Source organism: Nipponia nippon, unplaced genomic scaffold, assembly GCF_047370975.1.
Source record: "Nipponia nippon isolate SJK-2023a ecotype South Korea unplaced genomic scaffold, ASM4737097v1 scaffold_10, whole genome shotgun sequence".
NCBI lineage: Eukaryota > Metazoa > Chordata > Aves > Pelecaniformes > Threskiornithidae > Nipponia > Nipponia nippon.
The window spans coordinates 13,290,367-13,316,562 of NW_028262291.1; the positions used below are offsets into that span (position 1 = coordinate 13,290,367).

The 26,196-nt window shown below is 42.9% G+C and overlaps 1 protein-coding gene across 7 annotated transcripts in view; it reads left to right on the forward strand.

The window, feature by feature from the left end:
• Window positions 1–26,196, forward strand: part of DENND2B (DENN domain containing 2B) — a 184,190-nt gene that overhangs the window by 136,673 nt on the left and 21,321 nt on the right. For all 7 annotated transcript variants that reach the window (XR_015701831.1, XM_087745570.1, XM_087745575.1 and 4 more), the window contains 6 exons: window positions 1,380–1,564; window positions 2,209–2,318; window positions 4,542–4,611; window positions 14,317–14,394; window positions 18,341–18,481; window positions 21,496–21,644. Coding sequence is in view for 6 of the 7 variants with exons in the window: in XM_087745570.1 (XP_087601696.1) it covers window positions 1,380–1,564; window positions 2,209–2,318; window positions 4,542–4,611; window positions 14,317–14,394; window positions 18,341–18,481; window positions 21,496–21,644 (733 nt within the window). In the remaining variant the exon portion in view is untranslated. The remainder of the gene's footprint in view (window positions 1–1,379; window positions 1,565–2,208; window positions 2,319–4,541; window positions 4,612–14,316; window positions 14,395–18,340; window positions 18,482–21,495; window positions 21,645–26,196) is intronic.

Genomic DNA, 26,196 nt, shown 5'->3' on the forward strand with positions numbered 1-26,196 from the left:
GGGAGGATATTCTGATTTCACTGGAAACTGTGAAGCTTTTTCCCCATTGTTGCGTAATGGAGGATCTTCACTCTGATGGCTCACTGACTGCTTCTGTGTGACCTTATATTTACATTGATGCTCTCAGGGCATCCCGAGCCAAAGATCCAGTTGTCACGTGTAGCATGACGGGATTCACTGGGTCCCCATCTGTTGGGCTGGGGTGGGCTCTTTGGTTTCACGTCTTGCAAATATGAAGCACTGGCTGGCAGTGGGGGGCTATCTCAAGGCAGGACAAGGCAGATTATTTCTTGGGATTTTAGCTTCCCTAGTTTTGCAGTCACACCAAGGCCCAAGTGCTTTATCAAACTAATTTTTAATTTTTGTGTTGTTGAACCAGTTGTATGATGGCTGGTCACCAAGGGGTTTCCCTTTCGTTCTGTCAATTAATTACTGCTGTGATCAAGTGCTTGTGACATCTTATTTCCCTACCACAAGGGACAGTCTGCCTTTTCCAAACTGGGCAGTGTGAGTGAATGTAGCCTTAAGGGATTGACATGTGCTGCTAGTAATTCATTTGCCATTGCACAGAGATCGTGGCGTGAAGAGGTGGGGAAGAGCATGCAGGAAGCTGGTTTTACTTAGCTGTTTTCACTTATTGGTCTACCAGAACTGGTAATGATGTTACTGACTAGTCCACCATAGATGTCTAGCGACATGTCACTGGATTGAGGCATATCTTTGAATCAGGACTGGATGTGACCATGAATCTAAGATTGCCCCTCAATCGAATTGGCACAAGCAAAGTAATCCCACAGGAGGCAATTTGCACCTCTTTCATTCCCCCTTCCCTGGAGATCATTCCATGACTTGTACGGACTATGCCTGTGCTGTGGAGAAGGAGAAAATACACCTTCAGTGGTTCTTAGCATAAAGCTGTGCTATGTAGGGACAGGTCACAGAGTTGTTTTTCACCAATGTAAACCAGGTTCCAAGTCAGGCCTGAGATGTGTCACCCTGGAGGCCCTAGTGCATTTGCACACCCACATAAGGGCTTAAAATCTAGGCTTATGTGCAAAGAAAAAGCAGACCTTGGCAGGGTAACAGTTACGAACTGCAAATTATTTCAGTGCCTTAGTGTTGCATTACTTCAGTACTTGGAGAGAGTTTTGATTTATGGGTGCAATTAGTGAGGGAGACTACAGTATGAAGGTTTGCTTTTGAAAGGAGAATGTGCTTGGAATAATACACTGGCAAATTGAAAGTTCTTTGTGAATGGCTGTGGCTTACACATACACATTACAGTTTACAGTCGCAGGTAATGATCTGTCTCTTTTTTTTTTTCTCTCCCCCCCCCCCCCTTTTTCTTTTTTTTCCTTTTCTTTTCTTTTAAATGCTAGCTCATACCCAGCGTCTAGTACACATCCAGTCAATGCTGAAGAGGGCTCCAAGTTATCGAACCCTGGAACTGGAGCTGATTGAATGGCAGGAACGGGAGTTATTTGAGTATTTTGTGGTAGTGTCACTGAAAAAGAAGCCCTCTAAAAACACTTACCTCCCAGAAGTGACGTATCAGTTTCCCAAGGTAACAGAAAAGTTCTTATATACAGTTCATTCTAAGACAATAAAGTGAATAAGTGGGTAAATTAATAGAAATCTATTTTTTAAATTGAGTTAATCATTCAGCTTTCATAATTTTTCCAAAGCAATCTGTTACAAAGTGAAGGACATAGAGTACTGAAAGTTTTCCCTGTTCACAAATTTATCTTTTCAGTGCTGGAGAGTTTGGCCCAATGGTAGGTGTTTTAAAGACAGTGTTTAAATTCAGTTTCTAAATATTTCACTTCTAACTCATTTTGGCTATATTAGGATTTGTTCCAAAACTTGCTGAAGTCAATGGAAAGACTTTTGCTGATCTATGGCATTTCTCTTGTGCTCTTGCAGCAGAAAGGAATTTGAATTAGGACTATGTTTTAAGTGGCCATTGTGCAACAAGGGAGTTTTGGGCAATTTAAAAAAAAAATTAAAAAACCCAGCAGTGATTATTTCTGTTGTACTAGCATCTATAAGTCTGTCCTGGGGTCGTGCCTCACTCTGCAAACCACAAATAAAGAACAAGCTGATGGGCCCTTGCTCCTCAGAGCTCATTAGTAACACCCCCCCCACCGAGAGGTGCTGCGAAGCTGGCACTAACAGTAACTGAGTGAACCTCAATTTTCTCCCCCACAGCTAGAAAGACCAACCAAGCAAATGCGTGAAGCCGAGGAGCGTCTCAAGGCTATCCCTCAGTTCTGCTTTCCTGATGCCAAGGACTGGCTCCCTGTCTCCGAATACAACAGGTAAACCCTCCAGTGCTCCTCTGCTGCACAGTGCTGGTAGAGTGCATCTGGAGTCACAGGCTCGCCAATGCCCAATTAAGGAAGTAGCAGCTTGAGATTTTGCCACTTCAGGCTCAAGCAGCTGTATTTGATTTTTTTTTTTTTTTTAAATTCTGTATTATTTTTCTTCCCTATTCTGCCTGGCTCACAGGCCTGTGTGGCTGAGGGGAGGAGGTTTGAATGTTCCTCTCAGTGCTAAACTCAAAAGCATAAATGGAAGTGTTTAAAATAAATCTTAAAAAGGATAGGGCCCTGCCCAGCACCTACCCTAGTCATTTACCCCAGAATGCTTGTCTAACATTGCAGGACACCTCTTCATTTGGCTCAGAGCAATGCTGTTCTGAGAATTTTTTTGGAGCCGAGCTCTATGCCAGCAAAGGAGCCCTATCTTCCTTCTCTTAGAGGTGAATGACTACAGAAAAGGGCAAAGGAAGGGAGACCCAGGCTTGCATTTTATTTTTCATTGAAAAGAAACCTCAGAAAAATGTATCTTTTTTTTTGCCCCTGCATTGATGTGTCAGAACCTGTTGATCTGAAGGTGCAGAAGTAGTAGAATAGGCAAAAGGGATAGAATAGTTTGGATTGGAAGGGACCTTTAAAGGTCACCTAGTCCAACCCTCCTGCAATGAATGAGCAGGGACATTTTCAACTAGAGCAGGTTGCTCAGAGCCCCGTCCAACCTGGTCTTGACTGTTTCCAGGGGTGGAAACATCTCCAGCCTCTCTGGGCAACCTGGTCCAGTGTTTCGCCACCTGCATTGTAAAACATTTCTTCCTTATATCTGGTCTAAATCTACCCTCTTTCAGCTTCAAACCACTCCCCCCTGTCCTATCGCTACAGGCCCTACTAAAAAGTCTGTCCCCATCTTTCTTAGAAGCCCGCTTTAAGTATTGAAAGGCCACAATCACGTCGTCTCCCCGGAGCCTTCTCTTCTCCAGGCTAAACAACCCCAGCTCTCTCAGCCTGTTCTCATAGGTGCTCCAGCCCTCTCATCATTTTTGTGGGCCTCTTCTGGACCTGCTCCAACAGGTCCATGTCCTTCCTGTGCTGCGGGCTCCAGAGCTGAACGCAGTACTCCACGTGGGTCTCCCCATATTCCCCTAGATTAGGAGGTGGCTTTTTGACAAAGATGCATGGTCTGAGACATGTGTAAATGAAGTAAAGACTTTTTCAGAGTGTGTCTAGAGGGACTTTCAATGATGACAAGGAACTAGCATACACCTGCAGGAATTACTGTAGCCAAGAATACATATGGAACTTTTTATTGGCTTATATATGGCACATATGCAACATAACCATGTTATATTCTGTAATGCTTGGCTGTATTATTTGGTACGTGGAAGCACCTGAATAGTGAGTTATTGAAAACATTGAAGGAGAAGCAGACAACTGTGTGGGCAATATTGGTATGAGAAGCACACAGCCCTGCCTATACAACATTTCACCTCTTCTGCTACTGCTCTCCTAGACAGACCTTTCATGAGCCCATGTTTGTGAAACAAGATATCCCTCCCATATACAGCTATAATTATATAAACTCTGGCATTCCAGCACAAATAAGTATTTTATATAATGCCATTTAAAACTTGAAAAGCAGTCAGGAATGTTTCTCAGTCCGGGCACAAATTCACAGACCCATCCCTTTACCTGTGCTGTAATTATAGCCTTAAACTGTTGTTTTACTTCTCTGTCACAAATAGTACTTATCCTAGACAGGGATATAAAATGAACTGGATTTTGGAAATCTGTGTTGTTTCTGGATTAGAAAATTATTTCTCTGCTCTTAGAGAATATCTAAGGTTCTCCCTCTAAGAACAAAGCACGGTCCAAAGTCAGGATCTAACTGAAAGGTAAGGGAGATACAGCATTTGAATACTGTCCTCAAAATCTGATTCTTGTGTTCCTTCTACAGTACAAACAGACTGCCATGTCATTGACATTCAGCACCCATCTCTTCTTATAATAAGATAGCTAGGTTCTCCACAACCGTGCAGATATTTTTGCTTTACTGCTGATGGAATTTGTCCACAGAGTATGTCCAGATGATGGGCAGAGGGAGAGAAGACCCTCCAGTGGATAGAATCTCTCACTGCCTGGATAAGGCAGTATCCCTTTCTAAATGATCTACCTTGTAGCTATGCTGTAGTTCTGATAGTAAGACTCGGGCAATTTGTTTTCTTCTAGTGAGACCTTCTCTTTCATGCTGACTGGGGAAGATGGGAGCCGGCGGTTTGGTTATTGCAGGAGGCTGTTGGTAAGTACATCACCTTCACCTCAGAATGCAGAATTCTGTTAAACAATATCTCAAAATTATAGTCTGAACTTTGAGGGTGTCTCTCATAGCTGTAAAAGAAAACGGAGTTACTCTGAAATTTGGAAATGTAAGGAGCTAAAGTAAAATAAGAATTCGTAATGGTTGTCTCAATCAAATAGATCCCAAGTCTTGTAGGAAATTAATAAGAATGTGGAAAGTTTCTTGTGTGAGCACTTAACTTTTAAAATTCTTTATATTAAGTGCTTTCAAGCAGAATCAGAAATACTACAACACTGCAAACAAAGGCAAATGTATTTCTAAACATTTGTGAGTAGCGTTTATCTCTTGGACAGCTGCTTACATCTCCAAACTACTCTGCCAGCACTGCCTAATGAGTCTGCAGCAGGTCTGTGATGGAGGTAAATAAGCCACCCTGTCGAGTGGGAGGGCAACAATGGTGGAGAGCAGGCCACCATCACCATTTGCTCAGGACTGTGCAATAAGCTGATGCCAGTGCCAGGAAGTCTAGGTTCTCAGGCTCCTTTTCAGTCCTCATGACCAGAGGTGGTCAGCTGGTGGTGCGGGGACCCGACTCAGCCTACCAGTTTTGTCTTATCACTTGGAAAATCACTGGTTACCTGATAAATTGAGAGCATGACAGAGAGAGCGAGTGAGAGAGAGAGAGAGTGTGTGTGTGTCAGGGCGGGGCAGGGAAAAAACCTGCACAAAGGCTTGCAAAGTGTATTAAGGCAGGTGAAGCACAGTGCAAACAGGGATTTTGCTGCCTATCCTGCAGATCTGACTGGGTAGCAGCAAAGCATACAAGCAGCACCAGCCTATGTTCATCACCTCTCACATGGGTTTGGTGCTGGTTGCAAGTGACTAGGCAGGGAGCCATGGCTCCTGTGCTGTCCACGTGACAGTTGCCTACACTTGGTTGGAGAGCTTATATGGATATTGGATGCTGCAGGAGCATTTTGCATACTTTCTGTGCAAGCAGCATTGCAAACTTGTAAATAGCTACCCCCAGCTAAGAGAAAGGGACAGTGTCATTTTCCCCTTCCTTCCCTCTTTGGCATGATTTCCCATCTTTCCAAGCAGGGAACACCTGCCTTCAGTTGCTTTCAATGGCTCCCAGAAGACAGGGCAACTCGCTGTCATTAGAACAGCACTCTCAATCCTGCATGCTGCTGGCACCTGACCCTGCTCTTACCCTCCTCTTTGTCTATGGCAAAGCTCCTTGTTGTGCAGACAGCAGATGCTCTGTCTGGGAGGTATTGCCGTGTGTGGTTCCTCTATTTGTAAGAAGTTTCATTTAAACTAACATAACAGAAAACTTGTTTATCAATTCTGTGGGTGGTATTTACCATAGGTAGCATCACAGAGATTCGCTTACTCTGTATAACACTGTGTAAGTGTGGGCCACAACAAGGTTTATATGTGGAAAGGAAATGTCAACGAAGGCTTGTGTTACAGTAAATCTAGGGCTGGTCAGGGGGTGATTCAGAGATAAACAAGTGGAGCACCTAGAAGGTATTCTTGCTGGCGAAAATAAGCATAATAGGATGTAGGACAGCAGTACAATTCAATTACATTTTTATGTGTTGTCATTTAAAAAGGTAATAAGGTATATTTGGAAAAAAATAACAAAACCTCAGAAAATGTCTAGAATTAAATTACGGAATGTTTCCACTCTACCAGGGAAAGGTGGTTTAAGACTTTTATATTTCTGGGGATGTTAGCAAGTTCGGAATCATGCACAGAGCTTGCATTTGTGAAATGCAAACCAGTTGATCCTGGACCAGGCTGAGACTGAAATAATCAGCCACAATAGAAAAGATGTATACACAGGAATGTTGAATTAGTTTGTCAATGAAGGATTAATGTAGGCTTTTTTTACTCACTTAAGGCTCAGTGAAATCCACCCTACATTAAAGGCAAAATAAAAATAGAACACTGACTGTCAGCTGGTGCATAGGTTAGATAGGTTAGCGTAGTAGGAAACACCAGGAACAGAATGAAATCAATACTACACACTTTTATATAAATGGTGTTTTGAGACAGCATTGGAGATTGTTTTTATCCTCCATTGGCTATGGCAAAAATCAATCAACCAGATAGCAAAAAATAATTTAAAAAAGGGAAAAATAAGTACTGTTTTGCTAAATCTATCTAATAATTATAAAGCCACTTATAAAGCTGATCTGCTGCTGCCCTGGGAGATCGCTTAATTCAGGGTGTTTCATCTGGTTCCAAAACTTGACATGCAGAAGCTGATATATCTCATCTCACTGGTGCAGCCTACCCAGCAGAGGAAAGTGGAGTGATACCAATGTACTTTACCAGCTTGTCCCTTCCTGGGGCAAATCCTGCCGTGCCTTCTGAGAGCAAAACTGGCACAGTCTGGGTCTTAGAAAGAAAGAGGATTTTGGAAGCTGCAGAGAAACATCTCAGCATTTCTCTATCTGGGGAAATGGCAAAAATAGCAGAGATTTGCTGTTATTTGGATCCTGCACCTCTTTCTGTTCTGCTGGGAGAAATGGTAGAATTGGGGTTGTTACCTGAAATGCCTTCTCCATAGGGTTCAGCTGCGCTCACAAAGTGTAACAATTTCTTGTCCCCTGCAAATGTTGGTGCATGGGTGGAACAGCCTCACTGATGTGTACTTCAGTGTGATATATCTATTTACAGTCACGTGCATACTTTCTTGTTCTATGTATGTGAATACAGAGTTTGTACAGGCAACAAAGAGCAGGTAAATTCTGCAGACACTCTTTATGTGCCCGAGGCTTGGGCTCTAGAGTAGATTTTTGTATTTGGGTGCCCAATTTCCTGACCAGCTTCCAAAAGCTTCAATTAGGGTGGCTCTGATGTCCAGGAGTGCACAGCATCTCCTCTGATTAGTCCCATTCCCAACCCACAAGTTCTGTCAAATGCAATAACGTAATCAGGGAACTACATGCACTTTTTGGCAAACATTACGTAAGAGAAAGGTGGGGCCGTACTGTGTAATACAGAACCATAAGAAAACCCTAAAATCATTATAAACTGCTCTGCTTCAAGACAAGCCAACTGCCATGAGGCTAATTCCTTAGAAAATATTCCCCAGCTGTCCTGGCAAGGGATGCTCTTGTGATACCCAGCAAGAGGCGTCTCATACCTTCTAGAGCATTTGGCAGTCCTCGGCAGCAGGCTCCACGGCCGGATGGGCCAACCAGCCTGATCCTGTGCGGATGGATGTCTGTGTCTTCTGCAGAGGCTGGTGTTATGGTTCCTTTGTTTATGAAACAATTACTTTTTGTCAGCCTTGTTCTCCTTCGGCATGTTGCAATATGAACGAACTTCTCCACTTTTCTGCCTTCAGATTTCAGATTCTCTTAGACCCTTTTTTTGGGGGGAGTGTGCTAAAACCCTGCCAAAACTACCTCAAGGGATACAGTGACAATTATGTTCTGTTTGTACTGCAAATCCTGTACAGTATCCCCTTTAAATGTATTTATATTGTTTTGTTTCATTTTGGAACAGGATTAGAATGGAATGTAACTTGTTGTACCACAGCAATCTGCACTTCCATAGACAGCATGAAGTTTCCCAGTTACATCTTGATACCTCCAAGGCAATCATGTAACAGCTTTCCTAGTGACTCGATGTGAGAAGTATGCATCTTCATATAAAAGGAAATGGGCCAATATATAGTAGAGACATTAACTCTCACTACTATGCCATTTTACTGCAAATAAGACATTTTTCTTTAATAACTCACATTAATTTAACATTCTTTTCTATGCTGATTAATCCATCAACTTGCTAGGCTCTTTTCTAGAGCTGTTCTTGGGCTGTGGCTCTGCGATATGCACGTCAGCAGCAAAGATGATTTGAGCAGTTCCTGCTGAGGGCTTAGCTTCACCCAGCTGGTCACGGCCCTTTCCAGCAGACATTACAATGCCCCCAGTGCTATGGGGCAGCAACCTGGGCAGGGGCAGAAGGGAGAGCAGGAGCACACGGTGGGGAAGGAACAGGGGTGAAGCTGCTGTAACATGAATCTGAGCGTACCTTGTAAAATACAGATTTTTAATTTGTTTTAGTGTATAATTTCATTTTACTGATTGCCTTGATTTAATATGTTAAAAAATAGCTTTTTAAAGGGTGTGACTGAAGTCTTAGCTCTTCTTTATCTGTGCAACCCCATAGGCTTGTGCCCAGTAAGAGCACAGTAGATATACAAGGATCACAGTGATGAAAGCAGGGACCTTCTCATCGGGTTTCTGCTGACAGGGCTTCAGCTGCAAGACCCACCAGTACTGGAAAATCGGCAAAACTTTCCTTACTAGGAGGCCACGAATGGCCTCTGCAGTCCAGAAAAAGGGTGTAGACAGCCAGAGAGACACCAGGCCTGTATCCTTTGGGAGATGCTTGGACCCAGGGCAACTCCTCGGCAGCCTGAGCTGTCAGTGGCCTTGTGGCTGGGATCCACAGCTGTGCCAGCCCCTGGCTCCAGGGACAGTCATGGTATGTAAGGTGCTGTTTTATGGGATGTTCACAAGCATCTTGGGCTTTACTGCCACGGGAGTTGCTGCATATGATGAGGGGTGCTAGTTCTAGCTAGTGGGACAATAGTGGAGTATAAGATACTGCATACTCAAAACAATGCCCTGCCATTTGTCGCCACAGCTGGCAGCTGGTTCATGGGAACAGTAGGAGACACACATTTCTATCATATAGGGCAGACATCTGAGAAAACCCAGTTCTCAGAGCAGAAAGCCTGACAATGTCAGGATTTCTTGGCTAGTAACTTTGTACTTGTAGAAATAATATGAAAACTTGCAGGGTCTGTTTCACCCTATCCTACCTCTTTCTTCCCTCTCACAGAAAAAATGCTCTTCCAGCACTTTTCTAGGCTAAGATGAGTCAGCCCAGAGTTAGTGGAGGAGTGGATGCCTGAACATGAAGTGTGTACATTAAAACATGAAAAACAGTCGTTAGGTGGGACTAGTTCATCCTGCATTTGCTGGGGCAGGAGAGGGGAATTCATTACACTGTGAAAGCAACTTTAGTGGGATGCAGGCTAATGTCTATGGAACTGAAAGAAGCTCACTGGGAAACCTTTTCATCCCCTTGCCTTCTTCCTTCCATCCTGCCCTCCCCAAGCACCTTTGACAGCCCCGTGCATATTGGGTGCTCTGGCATTAAAAGTTCATGTTTCACATACAACAAGAGGACTTTAAGACAAGCTTTTGGATTTAAAACACCCACAGTTTTCTCATGGTCTGAATTTGGATTGGCCCTAACAAGGAATCAAGCGCTGCCACAGAAGCTGGCTTGTGACTGATGTATTCATTTTAGACTCTCAACATTTTAATTGTTCTGATTCCTGACACCATTAAGGAACATCTCTGTTTCTGGATATGTTGGCTTGCTGGTGAGGCTAGGGCTTGTGTGGCCATGAGGCTGTGATTGTGGTCTGATCTGACACAATAACCTGATTTCTGCAAACCTACTTTTCAGTCTGTATTTGTAGGTCTGTCATCCTTTAGATTAAGCCAACAACAAAACAGCAGATGTCCCAAGAAGGAGCCTTGCTGGGTTTTCAGTATGCCTCTCTCTTTCTGAAACTGCCAAGCCTTATCCACTATATGCAGAAAAATGTTCACGGGAGGCATCTCCTCTATCCTCTTGATGTCATCCATTCAAGCTACGCATCCCATCAGCTTGTGTGTGGCTGTAATGTTTCCCTGTTTAAGCTTTGGACTGAGCCTGCATCTTTCATTGTTCCAAGATCAAAACAGTCCTAGAGCCAGGTAGGATTAAAATAGCGTCCTTTTCACTCTCCTGCAGAAGGGAGTAAACATTACACAATATGTATGTGAAAATGGCATTTGCATTGTCATTTAGAGTTAAATATTTTTATGTACTATCTCTGTTACATGATCATTGCTTTAACTACAGCTAATTGCAATTGAAGCATCTGCACTTCTGGTCTCAAAGGGAGCCCAGGGTGTTAGAGGCTTATGCAGAACTAACGCATGTGCTTCGCAAAGGCTGCTTCCTTCAGACGAGTCACCTGCTGCTGTCTGTTTCTGATGGTCCTTTTTCACCTGGCCTTGGGGCAGACCTTACTGCTTGCTCTGGTTTTCCTAATAATGCTCTCTGTGCAATTATTTAGAAGATCTCAGGTGATATGTCCTGTCCCATGTTGGGGAGGAAGGAGCACAGCCCTTCTGGAGTTCTCAGGTTGATGTTAGTCTGTTTCTTGCTGCACTCCTGCTTCTTTGAGATGGCAGGTAGGACTATGGTGCATGTTTCACTTTCTTGCTGTTTGGTAGGTCTGTTTTTGCTGCTTTTCCTCTCCACACAGTGTATCTTCAGGTAGATGGCAGAAGCTGGGAGGAGCAGTGCAGGAGGAAAAAAGTTGTGTTTGGTCCCCACTGCTTTGGTTCCTCTGATGTCAGCATGCTGGGACTAGCATTCCCCAGTTATTTCTGGGGCTGTGAAACCAGGAGCTTTCCTGACACACCGCAGCCTCCCCAGTATCTTAAAAACCCCAAACCACTGAGTTACATGTCTGAATGGCTGGCGAGTATGCACACTGCAGGGACAGCCTGCCTTGCTTTGAAAGCAGGTGTGTGCAGTGTGTGAGACTCTTAGTGCTATGCCAGTCCGGGAGGAGATCTCTGAAGGCTCCCCTAGATTTCAAGCACATGGGCAGGGAGGTGTGACTTGAAAAAGAAAAATGGCAAGCTTATTTTTTGGAGTGAAAGTCTCCTGTTTCTCCTGCCAAAGCAGGTTTTGGAGTCACCTTTAGTCAGTAAACTTCAGATTAAACTCCCTATAAAAAAGACTGTTCTGAGCCACTTGTGGACCAGCCCTGATGCAGATCTCAGCTCCTCCATCTCATAGCCAAGTTCTTGTCAGTTCATATTCATTGTCTTGGGAAACTGTCTTGTTATCAACAAAACTCATTAGCATTTTCATTCGTGATACTGGACTAAGGCTGAAAATATCCTGGGCTCCATGAAAACAAACTGAAAACAAATCAAAACTAAAACATCATCTTCTCCATCCCTCTTCTTCCAGGAGGAGTGCAGTGCACCAAGGCAGAGTCACTCAGATGCCTCTTAGCTGTGCTTCTTTACCATACAGCTTCCCTGAACTGGACCTATTCATTGTGTGGAAGAGCGAGCCTTGGAGGACATGACTCCAAGGCTTTGTAGCTACCTTGTAGAGCACAGCCTGCAACTTGAAAGCACTCTTTTCTGGGAAGAGAGGAGGTTAAACCAGTACTGTTGGCCAGACCCAGTGCCCAAGTCTTCTCTAGTGAAGAGAGAAGAGTCCAGGCAGAGAAGGGAGGAGTGTCATGTCCCATACGATGTTTTTCTGGGAAAGAAGCAAACTAAAGCACAATGAGCAGGCGTTTTAGATCCATCTTTGAGGTGTAAACTAATCGCTGAGAGGGGAAGTTATGTGAAGAGTTGCCAGTATTAGAAATTTGAGAAGTCCTGTCCCTCAGAATGGCTCTGCCTGAGGCTTTTCCTTGCTGCCTCTTACAGATGATTTGTATGCATCTGGGAGGCTGTGCTGTTTGCAAGAAAAAGTCTCTGAAATAACAGAAAAGGATGTCCTATACGATGAGTGCAAGGAGGGAAGAATCCCAGCTCTCAGAGACATGTAGCCTTTAAGACATTTGAAAGCAGTGATATTTTATAAAGGAGAATCTTTGAGTAAGCGCTAAGCAGTTATTGTTTCTGGTCTTATAGATGACCCAGGAATGTGATGTTTTTACTGGCACTTAGTGAGACAGCTCTTGGCTGGGAGCTATCCAAGCCTCCTGGCATGGCTTCGGCATTCCTGCAGATTTGACACAATGATTTTAACCAAAATCCCACATGCTTGATATAATCACTCAGTGCCTTTAGAAAGGGTTTTATACCTAATATGGACAAAAAAGGGCTCTGCTTTTTCAGAGATGTGACGTGTAGTGAGCAGGTTTGGATCCAGAAATAGACTCATCTGTATTCACTTAGCTTTGGTATTTTTTGTGGTCTTTATTATAACAGGCAGGCACCTGCTGACTGTCCAAGCCTAGATTGCAATATTCAGATTTAAAAAGCACAGCTACCCCCTCAGTTTCTCTTGATTGACATCTGTGTGGCATGTAAATGTCAAACACACCATGGGGAAGTTAATGACTGTATCATACTGGCCTTCTGTGTGGATACAGAGGAGATGATCAGCCACTTTGGCTAAATGTACAAGTGGGCAGAAGCTGATGGAAACAGTGACTGAGCTCCTTTATCACAGAGTTGTTATTAATGGAGATGATTCTGTCACTGCTGCATATCAACAATGTACAGCTGCACAAAGAGGCTAAGTGATGCCAAGTGATTCTTTTGCAGCCACTTTTCACTCCATGCGGCACAAGCACGGCTGACTCCATGAGATGCAGGGAAGTAGGCAGCCTCGCCTATTGTCTCAGACCCCGCTTTCAGCTTTTTGCTGCTGGGGTATTGGGGTTTGCTAGTGTACCTGCAGCCATTCTGTGCCATGATGGACGTAGCTCCTGGACGAGGCAGCATCAGAACTTCCTTGCATTGTATCTCGGGATTACATGTGACTGCATCTGAAGTCAACAAGCTGCCTTGTTAAAATAACAGCCCCTAGGAAGCGTGTGCCTGCTGATCTGGTGAAAATCAGTTGCAGCTACACAAAACTGGAATGCTGCATCACAGCTTATTAAAAATACAGTGGGAAGCTGCTATGCACGGATGTCACTGCCATCTGCGCGCATTGTACACATGCAGGACACAGGCAGACCAGCTCTCTGCTCTGAGGACCTTGCCAGTGAGGATGGTTTTTCTAAAGAGCTCAGTATTGGTGTAGTTATACTTCTTTTCCAGTAAATAAACTGAATCCAGCAAGCGGTTGTACCCTTCTTTCACACACAGTGCTGCCGGGCCTTTCCCTGCAGTGGTATAGGCAGGGTTGCAGAGTCCAGTATACTGAGGGAATACTTGTCAGCCACGCCAATTTAAACCATTTCCTTCTCTAGGAAATATATTCAATAAGATGGTTATAGAGGACAGTCTTTATAGGGGTTTTTTGGGGGGGGGGGGGTGGGGGGTCGAGGGAATTTGCACCATTGATTCATACTTGCCACTGTTTAAGTTATTTAAGAGTTTCATGTTTATCATGCATTAATCTGAGGAAGTTAATGATTTAGCTCACGCAGATTGCCTTTGTTTAGGTCTATGAGCTTGCTTACTGTAAGTTGAGCTCTCTTTGAACATCATGGAGTGAGTGGGGAACTAAAGCCATCACAACTTCCCTTGAACACTGTAGTTTTCATCTCCCAGCGTGTGGCCCCAGGGTGGCCCCACTCCTCGTGCCGCAGCAGGAGCAGAGGACAATGATAGCACAGGCATGAGTTATAGTCGTAGTTAAATGTGCTTTTATGGCTGCAAGCTGGAGCGATATGCGAATACAGCTCCGATGTGCTGTGATTTCCAAAGTGGATAAGCACTATTTACGCTTTTTAGTTTCCTGTCTTGTGGAAGAAATATGATGCTTTTCCAAGAGTAGCTATTTTGATGGAGAAGTGGATAGCGAAAGATATCACATGATGGCCAACTGTGCGATCAGAGAGAGAAGTGTATTTCCTTATGACTCCAAATTAAGATGTAATTTCAATCTCCTTTTTACTGTTATCAGCCAAGTGGAAAAGGTCCACGCCTACCTGAAGTTTATTGTGTCATCAGCCGGCTGGGGTGCTTTGACTTATTTTCCAAGGTAAGAACATTTTTTTTTCAATATTGCTTTTTAATTTAATTGTTTACTGAGACGCATCCGCAGTGATGGGCCAGATGAGAAGAATTTATTCTTTTGATGGGAGATAACTGTATTTTACGGTTGCTGTTTTGGATATTCCATCCCTATTATTGGGTTCATCAAAGAATGTCTTATTACTTCTGTGACTGAGGCAGAACCTGATTCAAAAAACATCTGGGTGTCTGTATGATCTGGCTGACTGAAGTTTTTTCCATTGTTTTCTAAAGCCGTTCTGTGCTGAGCTGTAATTCTTGGCATGCACAGTTTGAATGATGGGCCAGTACCACTTTTACTCCAATACCCTGTGGAATGATGAGGTTAAGAAAAAAGATTATTTGATAAGTGAATTCTATATGCTTAACTCTATTGACATGTTTTTTTATCCTAGGAGGCTAGGAGCATGGATAATCTTTTAATTGGCCTCCACATTAATGAATGCAAAGCTGCATTGTATGCTGATGTGGTTTACCTAGGTAATACATTTCTTGACACAGGAGTTTCGAGACAATGAGCAGGACATTGCAACTAAACTGACGGATTAAATAGTCATAGAAACAGTTAACTGCCAGTCAGTTCCAGAGCCACAAGCATTCTTCTTTTGTAAGACAAAAGGTTATTAAAATCAACTATTAAGAACATTTCTGATTAATTAACATTCGAAATATCTCTCTAGCTGCCAGTTTAGGGCCTCCTGGTCCTCTGAGAGCGTGTCCTGCAAAATCCAGTGAGCACCTCAGAGTATTGTATAGGATTTGCTGGTGATCTGTGGAGAACAATGATATGTCTAATGTCAAATGGCTGCCTTTCCCTTTTCCAACTTTGATACAGTGTTCATAGAAATGTTGTTTTAATTTGCCAGAGATTTTCACTTCAGATATGGGAAATCTCACAGAACTTAACACAGATTTTTCTTGTTCCTTTGTATAGGAGTAAAGTTGAAAAGAACATGTAAATCATTGAAGTTAGTAAAAATCATAGCATTTATATTGTTTGTATGATCTAATAATCATACAGAATGTTATCTTCAAAGCAGGTTTCAAGCTTTTCTAGATAAAACTTTAACACAAATCTTGTGTGAAGAAAAACAATTGGGTTGCAATAGTTATTTGCGATTCTGCTTCTGACGTCTTTCATAAAGCTCTGAAACCAAGGGGTTTATAACAGTGTCTCTTAGACATAATATGTTTCTAAACACAGATATCTGTGAGCGAAACAGAATGCATTGTTCTGGGAGGATAACACAGCTCACCAAACTCGTGGTATGGAGACATGTCCTGAGGCTCTTTGTTTGCTTTTATGTTTTTATCTAATTTTGATAGTGCACTAATTTTCAAAGGAAAACTTGGGAGAGGGGAAAAACGGAAAAAAATAAAAAAGAAAATTTAAGTATCCTCCTTACAACCAAGTATCACTGCAGCTGAGGTATAAAGTCAGACAAGGAAGGTCATCGTACCAAAATTGCAAATAATCTGCTTTCTCAGTTCAATCTGTAACTTGAAATAAAGTGTCCGGTCATCCAGCCAAAGTGAACCCAAGGTTGATGGGTGAGTGTAATTTCACTGGCTTCAGCAGGGGCTGTTCCCAGGCATTGTGGCAGGCAGGCCCTGGCCACATGGGCCTCAAATTCTTGGTCTGTGCAGGAAGGAAGGCTCCCACTCAATTGCGTATTGGGCCCTGAATGGGGCTGTAATACACCTGTGCTCTTTTTCAACTACCAGGCTTGTGGAGGGGCTGGGCCACAAAAGGACCCCACCGCACTGGAGTCTGGCCACAGCAGTACTGTCCTACAGAGGGCTGGTCACCTCCTTACGGTACTGGCACCAGGGTGGGAGCAGGGTGTTTGGCAGCACATGGGGCTGACTCCAGCCCTGGGCTGGATTTAGCACAGCTCTTTAGCATGCACTCCAAGCATCGCATTTGGAAAGGGTTTGGACGAAACAGCTGTTAAATGTAGGAGGAATAGTTTGAGCCTCAGCATCCCTGTTGGTTTTGAAGACAGATGTGGTGTGGATGGAGACAGAATTTCTTGAAAAGTGAGGCAGTCTCTTTTTCCAGCCTAGTAAGAGGAACATGGGCTGTCCTAATTGATAAATCCAGTGAAAGAAAGGAAAACGATCATGATGGTGCACTTTGCCAAATTAGTCAAAACAAGAAACAGTTGTCTTTACAGAAAAATGTGAGTGATGAAAGACCACGAGATATTAAACCTTGGATGTTATTTATGAGAAAAGCAAAAGGAGTCTTCTGTTTTAAAATGTTTATCATCTTGTTTCTGATAGCCTGCATTATTTTCATCTTCCTCAAAGCTTTTTATGCTCACTGTTTTAATATCTACTGCTAAGACAAACTTGAGAACCACAGATATCTTTACTTCCAGCCAGTTCATTTGGTCATGGTTTCAACAGATGTTTTTGACCATTTTATCTTCTGAGATCTCTGTTCAACTTTTATTTGGTTTAAATGCTCCTTTTTATTTGTGTTGTGAAGGTTGTTGGGACAGGGATATGACACACACATGGCCCCCAACTCCAGCAACAGAAAACATCAAATAGTTACTGCAGAAAAGGAGATATGTGTTGGGCACGTTACAACTGCGTGCTGGCAGTGTGCAGGAGCACTAAGGGACCCGAGGCATAGCCTTGGTTCATTACTATTTCCCATTTAGGCAGCTGGTTTTGTTTGGTGAGGACAGTTGTTGTGCTGCAAATTACATCAAGAATTAAATTCGTATCTTCATTTATGGTTATCTGCCACTTCCATGGACTGGAACGCAAGCTATGTATATAGCGTCAGCTTTGCTTTAGTTAGGTCTTTACTATGTTGCAAGGAGGAAGAGGAAACTATGCCTCTGTTGGCATTTGGTGTCACTAGCTATCGTTGTAAGTCACCAGCTTGTGCTTAAGTATCTTTTAATGTTCTGTTTCAGTGAAAAGCATTTCCAAGAGAAACAAGGGAAAATGCCTGGCTCAGACCCACTAACTCTTGTATGGCCTTTTGCTCTTGAGTGGTGGTTAAAAGATCACCATTTCAGGTCAAACCACTAACTGCTTTGAAGCTTGCTTTCTCGTCTTCTTTAGGTTTATCGTCTATATGGTCTGTCTAATGTGGGAAAACTTAGCTGTGATCTAATTTATGTTGGACCATGTGACAAAAGAGAGAAGAAAATAATAGTCCCCTCTATCTGTAAGAAGTTCCATCTGCTCATTTCAAAACTAGATTGCCTGCTCTGCATCATGTCAAACAGAAAATGACCTTCATGCAGGCACCCAGTGTAAACAACTGGGCATGCTTCATGAGGCTGCTGGCGGCTGGCTCCAGCTCAGCACAGACTGCGACGTGACTGCTGCCGCCGTGGCCGGGGTTCTTCCAGGAGCTCTTTCCTGGTGGACCTCTGCTGGCATCACAGTGTGGCAGGGCTGCTTTTCTTGCTGGTCTGGCTTTTTCCTGCCCTCTCAGTTGAAATGGAAGAGATGCCCAGGGCAGAAGAAAGTGTTTCTCCTTAATACAAATTTCAAGATATACCACTGAGACGTGAGGCTGACCTGGCCTGTGATCATGGGATTTGTCTTGATCTTTCTCTCCTTCAGCTCACCCTGTTGTTCAGGCCAAATCCCAACAATAGATCCCTTTTGCCATACTGAGTCTTCTTTCCCCTTTCCAGATTTGTTATTTCTTTGTGTGAACTGCATTCACAAACAGGCTCCATTTTGTAACTGGAAAACGTATCATTTTTAGAGTACGATTGAATCCCATGGCTTTAATGGTAGTGAAGAAATGCATGGCAGAGGAGAATTAAACTTAGGTCTGCTGTGTGTTTGGGCATATGCAGGTGAAAAGATGCTTCAAAAGTGTATGTGGTGCTGACATGTTGTGTCTCTTTCTCTCTTATGTCTTACTAATGAATCAGATCCTGGATGAGGTTGAAAGGAGAAGGGGAATATCTGCTGCCCTGGTTTATCCATTTATGAGGAGTCTGATGGAATCTCCTTTTCCTGCACCTGGAAAGACAATCAAAGTCAAAACCTTTCTGCCTGGAGCTGGAAACGAGGTAAAAAGCAACTGCAAACATTAAAAGTCAAAGCCTCCCCCCTCACCACTCCAATATCAAACAGCAAAAGAAAAACAGGAGGAGACATATGGATACTGCAAGGCATGTGAGGTGGCACACCCTCAAAATGGTGTGCCATTGCTGGTGTGCCATTTTGGTGTCTCCAAAATGCAGGAGCTGCACCAGTGTTCATATGCTAATGCTAGTTCTCATTGATGATTATAAGCCAATTTATTATTATGTATTTGTTACTTTACATTTATTAATAAGTTGTGCTTAAGAAAAAAAACACAACACACCTGTCCTAGTATGCCTGGCCTAGTGTAGTTAACAGACTAGAGTGTTGCTGGGCTTTATCACAGTGATAACAAGCAAGTATAAGTTTCCCATGCTGGCTGTACTTGAACAGTTCAGCAGCTGGTTGCTATTGCAAACCTCATTACTGCTGGTCTTGGCCTTGGTAGGAGGGGTGACCAGCAGCATTTAAATGGCTCTTTTTGGCAATAAAAACCCTTTAACTGGCCCTCAAAGAAATAGACTGTATGTCATATAAAGGTTTTCGCGTGTATGTGTGCACATATAATAGATTTCATTTCCTTTTATTACTGACTCAAGTATCTAGAAGCCTAGCATTATACAACATACACCTTACTGGAAAATGACAATATTGGTGCCTTGCTTAAAACGTTTTTTGTAACTTGAGGCTTGCTATCCATTCGTCATGTCAAATCCTGCTCTCTGCATGTCCTTATGTAAGTATACAATAGCTCCACTCAGATGGGCAAGTGTATAGAGGAAATACATTACTGCAGATAGGAATAGAATTTGGCCCAGTTAGTGAAAGCAAGAAAAAAATTTCCCTCTAGGGTTATTTTATACTCCTTAGGGTTAGTTTTACAGTGCTATTACTATTTTTACATTGAATCATATTTTCTCCAAGTGTAATGCCACTGACTTCAACGGAGTGGGCCTGTAATGTCACTTGGTATGAAATGTAAAGGTTCTTGGATAAGTGACTTGGAGGGCATGTTTAAGTCACAGGCATTTTCTTCTGGAGAAGCAAAGGAAAACTGAAAGGCTGATTGGCGTAACAGTGGTAAGATCTGATAATGCTTTTTTGATGTGAATATATCTGGGAACCATGGATCTGCGACTTCTCTATCCTATGCTCAAGCTTCTGAACTCTCCCAGAGAAAAACATTGAGATAATTCCAAACAAACAAACAACTCTTTCTGGCTGAGCTTTGCTCTCTGTTATGCTAGTACAAACTCGTTATTTAAATGGAATGCACTGGCTTAATTAGGAACAGAATCTTGTCCTTCCATTGTGGCTTCTCTGGCCTAAACAAAGATGATGATTAATTGGGAAGCAGACAGTATATTTCTTTGTGATGAGCAGACTGAAGCAGAAAGCTTTGCCAGGCAACAGAAAACATCCATGGCATTTGTAAAAGCTGCCGTAACTTGCATTGCATCCTACCCTGCAGCAAGATTTTAGTGTTGGAAGTTTTGCAGTAAAACCAGCTCCTCATGATTTGGCACATAAACATGATTTGAGCTTGCAATCCCAATGCTGAGGAATGGAAGTGGGCACCTTTACTGAATATGAGAAAGAGGTAGGCAGGCAGCGTTTCCCGTGGAGGTATTCATGGTACACCATCGCTCTGCAATTTGATTCTTACCGCTGTTTGGGGCAACAGCTGAGTGATGGGTATCTAATACTCTGGCACCATAATGTTTCTGTACTTCAGGCTTAAAAAAAATCAAATCTGTACACAAATACTGTTCTAACAGTGACTTTCTTCTTACAGTCCTGTGTTACTGATCACAAACAATATTGCAACTAAACTGGTATGAACTGGTTTGTTTCCAGTATCCTGTGGTCTTGATCATATCCTTAAAACAGTGTGTTTGTGAGGAATTTTTAAGGGCTACTCCAGTTTAAACCCAATACACTATGCTCGTGGAATGTGGTGTCATGTGCATGAAAACATAAAAGTGGTCTAAAGCAATAAAGTGACGGTGATTTTTTGACATATGGAAAGAAGGAGATGTATATATGTTCCTGTTAATATGTCTTCAGAGATTTCAACACAGCTTCAAGTTGGCCAACTTTTCCCCTTTCCCTTCTGTTTCCTCAAATTCCTCAGTAGTTCATCATTTGCTGTCTTGCACTTCATATTTTTCTCCCTCTGTTACTCTCTTCTTCATGTTATTTTTCCCCTCTTCTTTTTTCTGTCCTCCGCCTTCAAGTTCCACATCTGAGCATGTCAATTGCAGAGTAAAAGGAAGATATAATAAAGGAATCAAGCAAAAGGCATTTCAGAAAAGGAAGGAGAGGGCCTGAGGTCATGGATGAAGTATGAAAATTAGACTTTAAAGGGATGTCACAAGTCACCATCTAAGACCTTGTCCTGACTCCCCAGTTAAGTATATATATATACATATCTTTATGACAAAAAAAAAAAGGTTTAAACATTATCTAGTGAATTATGCATCATAGAAGAGTGAAAATGAAGTAAATTGGGTTTAAATTTTGCCTGGCCTTTTAAGTTCAGTCCCTGGCTCCTATCTAGATGTATATTTGAATTGCTAGCCAAGTTCATAACCAAATTTACCTTGTCTTTATGGCTGTTTTAACCTTGTAAGCTTCTGGCTCCAGTGTTTCCAGTTTGTTACTTGCTTCATACTGTTGACTCAGCCAAGCTTTACATCTCTGACAGGGTGTTCAGAAAGGCAGAATTACGCTTCCCTCGGAAATGACAGCAGATTTAACGTGCACAACTGTATTCTGGAAAGAAGAATGACTTGATAGTGAAATGCGTAATACGCCATTTCTCTGGAGTGTTGTGCCTTGAGCCTCAGTTTGCAGAAGAGGATGGGGGTTGTTCTCTGTGTCCCCTCAACAGGAAAGCATGGAGCGGTGCTGGAGGGCCCCGGCTGGGGTGCCGGGCTCCACTGGTGCTGTCAGCCCTGACCAGTGATGCTGACTGATGTTTCTTGGATGTGTTCAGGTCATTGAGTTGCGGCGGCCCATGGACTCGCGCCTGGAACATGTGGACTTTGAATGCCTTTTCAAGTGCCTCAGCATTCGTCAGATCATCAGGATCTTTGCTTCTCTCCTGTTGGAGCGGCGTGTGATTTTTGTAGCAGACAAGCTCAGGTAAGTGGCAAAGGGACCTGAATCACACATTCAGGACAGTACTACCTCTGGATACAAAAAGCCTTATAAAATGTCCAGAATGGTTGTCAGATGTAAGGATCCTCTCACTGTAGGATTTAAATAATTTTTACATCAATGGAAGTTATTTGTATCAGGTGGGGCACACATATGCTAGCAGTCACTAGTTACAAGCCACTTGTTCTGTCTTACTTTCCCATCTGTAAAATGGTGATACCAATACTCACCTGCTTCATAGTCACCAAATGTTTACACAGCCTTTTGAAGCAATATTTCATTTCGGGTTTTGGAACAGCGTACTCATAAACAGTAGCAGAGATCATCACTGAGGTGCTTCACCTTGTGGCCATGCAATGCAGCCAGGCAGGGAAGCGGGATGCTGAGAGTTCACCTGGTTTGCTTCACGCAGTACAGAGAGTTTATAATGGGGCCATGTTTCAGATCCTGTACTACCAAACCCCTCCAGTGGGAGTGTTAAGAATGCTGTTACGGCCCATCCCAACTAGTTAGGATATTTTTCCTGGTGCTCACATGACCTGAAAACATTTCCTTTCCAAAGCTCCATCTTGGGCTCTTTGCTACATCCTTTCAACATACCTCTTACTTCCCTGCCCTTTAATTGCAATCTCACCTCCTTGGCTCCTCTGAGGCATGAACTCACCCCAAGGTGTAAGGAGTGAGAGCGACAGGTCACAACTCCACATAGCCTTTACCAAGGAAATGGGAGCTCTGTGTAGGCTATACCTTTGCCCCACAGCAAAGAATCATCCCTTTTTCAGATGCTTATGTAATCCATATAGAAAAGCGTGCACATTGTAAAGAGGACATTCTTTGCTGTGGCATGATAAATAATAAAAGATGGCAAATAAAAGTAAAGGCCGTAATTTATTAGACTCAGGAACATCCAGCATCTTTTAAAAGGACACAAAAGACTGTATGGGTGGTTAAAAACACAGATGGACCTACCCAAACAAACTCTGTTAAACACTTTATCAGCCCCGACCTTCTCTGAATGACCGCCAGAAATAATAGCTGCACTTAGTGGCCGCCAGTGTATATAATAGCAAAAATACTTTGCATAGTAAAAGCTTTACAACCTTTAGGGGAAAATTTCTTAAAGCTGCAGACCCTTCTCAGGTTATAAAGTTACTTCCTTAGCAGTCTTTTTGTTGTCTAGAACAACAGGAACATTTTATTTCATCCCTTGCCTTGTCAGTAACCCTTAGTTTGAATGACCATTTGGGATGACTTAATTTCACATAAACTCCTGGTGAGAATTGTGTAGCTAGTCCAGGGTTTCTGCAGTACTTTAGTAGATATGTGAGTCACACCATGAATATTGGGGTAGGTGGCTTTTGAAAATACTGTTGGCATGTTCCTTCTGGCTCTTTTTCTACAGCATGGTTAATTACATCGTTCTGTCTGTTTCTGTTTTACCATTCATTTAGCAGAATTAGTGGCACCCACAAGTCTGACTGTAACTCAGAATGACACAGGTCTGCGTTCCTTCAAATGGCACAGTGATTTGAGTGGAAAATCACAGAAATGGTACAGAGAAAATGAGGGCTGTGCTGCGCTGCCGCCAACTGTTGCTCTGCGTCAGAGTTCCCACTTACTCCTTTGTAATGTTGTCCTGGTTTCGCAAAGTACCCCGAGCCTTGATCCGTGGACTGTGGGCACAGTACTGTGGGGATGGCTTGCTGCAGGAGACATCCTCAGCCGTGAGGACTGGGACAGAAAGCAGCCATTCCCTGGAGTGTTTGGCTAGGCCAGCTGTCCCAGAGAATGTCTTATAATGGTTCTGGGCACTGTTCAGAGAAAAGAAGCAACAATTAAACCTACTTTGACAGGGTTAAGGCAGCTTGGCTTGGAAAACAGTTATGTTGCCGATGCTGAGGACTCATGGTAACCCAGGTCTTCATCAGGCAACCAGGATTTTATATGCATTGCAAGCCTGACTGGAAGCTAACAGCTCAGGCTCGCCTGTGCAATTATCTTTCTCCTGATAGCTGCCTAGTCCTACAGGCCTCAGAGCAGAGGATAAGAGAGTCCTGCTTACAGGCAAAGCACTGCTGCTCTCCCTTTTGGCACACAGAAATAGGGCACCAGGGCCAACAGGAACCAGAAATGATAAAGATCCCTTTTGGTAAACACATATCCAAACATTGCACTCTCCTGCAAAAATTATCCTCCAGTGAACTGTTGTTTCTGTTGTGAGAGAGAGCCATCGGGTTAGGAGCCATTAACACAAACTTTGAGAAAGGAGAGGATTCATATGGATCCAAGAGGCTTGTGAGGTTTTGTGGTTGCTCCTGTAAAAAGGGACAGAACCTTTCTTACAAAAAGGTTTATATTCATATACTTTATTATATCTGCATGTACCCTTTATTATATACATATACTTGGTTTTGTTTAAAAAGAGTATGACAAAATCTGATGTGGTCGATAAGGCCCTGGATTAAGACTTGTGAATCCTGAGCTCTCCTTCTGAACCCTCTGACCTGCTGTGTGACACATGCTGGAAACGTAGCACCTCTTTCTTATCTTTTGTCTGGTCTGTCTGGGATCCTAAACACTCCAGGACGGAGACTACTTCTTGCTCTGCGTGCGCACGCAGCTCTACTCAATACAGCATGGCCCCTCTCAGCATGGGGATCTAGGAGGTACTGTAAAATAGAAACTAATAATGAGTCCTTTGACAAAGGCCTGGAGAAAGTGACAGTGGATTTAAATTCAATACCTACTGAGGTTTTCATGGTTTAAATGGGGATGAAGTCTAAAATGAAACACTCTGGCTTTGAGCTAATAACTGTCTGTCTTGGAACCTTTGCCTTGTCTGACATGAATTTTGTTTATGGGCATCATGGCTGAAACCAAAGGAGTTTACCAGTAATGTGGAAAAAAAAGAAGTGAAATATCTTACAGGTCCAGTCTGTGGGCCCAAAGAACGAGAGCAGGAAATTAAAAAGATTTTACAAGGGTTTGATTTCTGCATGTACCCAAAAAATAGCTTAGAAATAAATGATGTTGAGGTTTAGGCTTCAAACAACGAGATGCAATGGGCTTTTGTGGCTGCCTGTTTAACAGGTCTCCAAGCAATAAATGATTTCACACATTATACAAGTTTGGGAAAGTGATGCCTAGTGAACTAAGATTCATTCAATAAATTGTTATTTATGGTTCTTATAATGCCCAGAATGTGAAAATTTATAGCCCTTGATCTTTGTGCAGAAGAGGTTGCCATTTTTGAACACAGAAAGTGATGCTACCTGCAATGAGGAAACAATAGTAAATTTTTGAATGACAGGACTGTGAGGTTGCCTTGGTTAGATATGTGCAGTTAAGTTTGTGGGGGTTTTTCCCAATAAGTTGCTTACATGTTTTTTCTGCTTGAAATTGGGTGAATAAATCCCTACGGCTATTTGCTCACCTTCAAAAATTAATTTGAATCCGCCAGTGACCTTTCAGTATTTTGCTTTCCACAAACAGTCAAGAAGACAACAGAGAAATAAAGATCACAATAGAGAAACTTGGAAGAATAATAATAATAACTTACGAAGAGGTAACTTAAAACCCCAATTCCTTAAACATCTGCTGAAAGCACAACTGAGATGGTATGTTCCATCCCAGTTGCAATCCCTGTCCCAGCTAGGAGCCCCTATTTATGTTCCCGGTGTTCTGCCTGTTCACCCCAACTCTGAAACGATGCCATGACTGCCAGCTGCAAAGGGGGAGCGGCGGTAGGGCAGTCCTCTGGGGTTTGAAAGGCTAGGCAGCAGATGCAAAATCAGTGAGTTCTGGGGCTTGGGGAACATTGGCTTTGCTGCAGGCACAAAGGTAGCAACAGTAAATAAATAGAAAGCAAACATTGGAAGAAAAATATTTCTCTACTTGTTTTAGTTTTATGCTGGGGAAACAAATTTGTGGACATGTTTGCTGAGGAGGTGATGTATCCATGCATGTGAGAACAGTCTCTTTGCCTTTTCCCTTGAATGTTTGGAGAGGGGGAAAGGAAGGCCTTGGGCATCTCAATGTCCCTTTGCTAGAACCCCATTTTTTATAAATAAAAAAAACCCCTCTTGATGTAATCCACTATATTGTGAGGGACTCTGAGCATATTTTGCTTACATTTCACTTGTGCGTCCAGGCAACGCCAGCTGGAGTCAGTGGGAGTGTTTGGATGAGGCTTGTCTTTTGCTGTGGATCTAAATCCTAGAATATTCGTTTCAGTGGCCTTTCTGAAGCTTTAGGGGCTGTGAAAGGCTTCTATAGAGTCCCTGGTTTTGCAAAAGACAAAATAACTTTTCATTGTTGTGAATTTTATTTTTATATGGGATATTTCAGCTACTTCTCAGTGAAGCAGGAGCGTGGGCCTCAAGGAAAAAATCTCTGTTGACAGCAATGGGTTTTATGCTCCTAAACCATACAGGTGAACTTGGAAGTGTACCCCAAGGCGCAGGTGGGCGTTTCTTGAAGTGGCAGTGCCCACTCAGGAGGTCCCCCCTCCGGCTCCCCTTGTTTGCTCCTGCCCTGC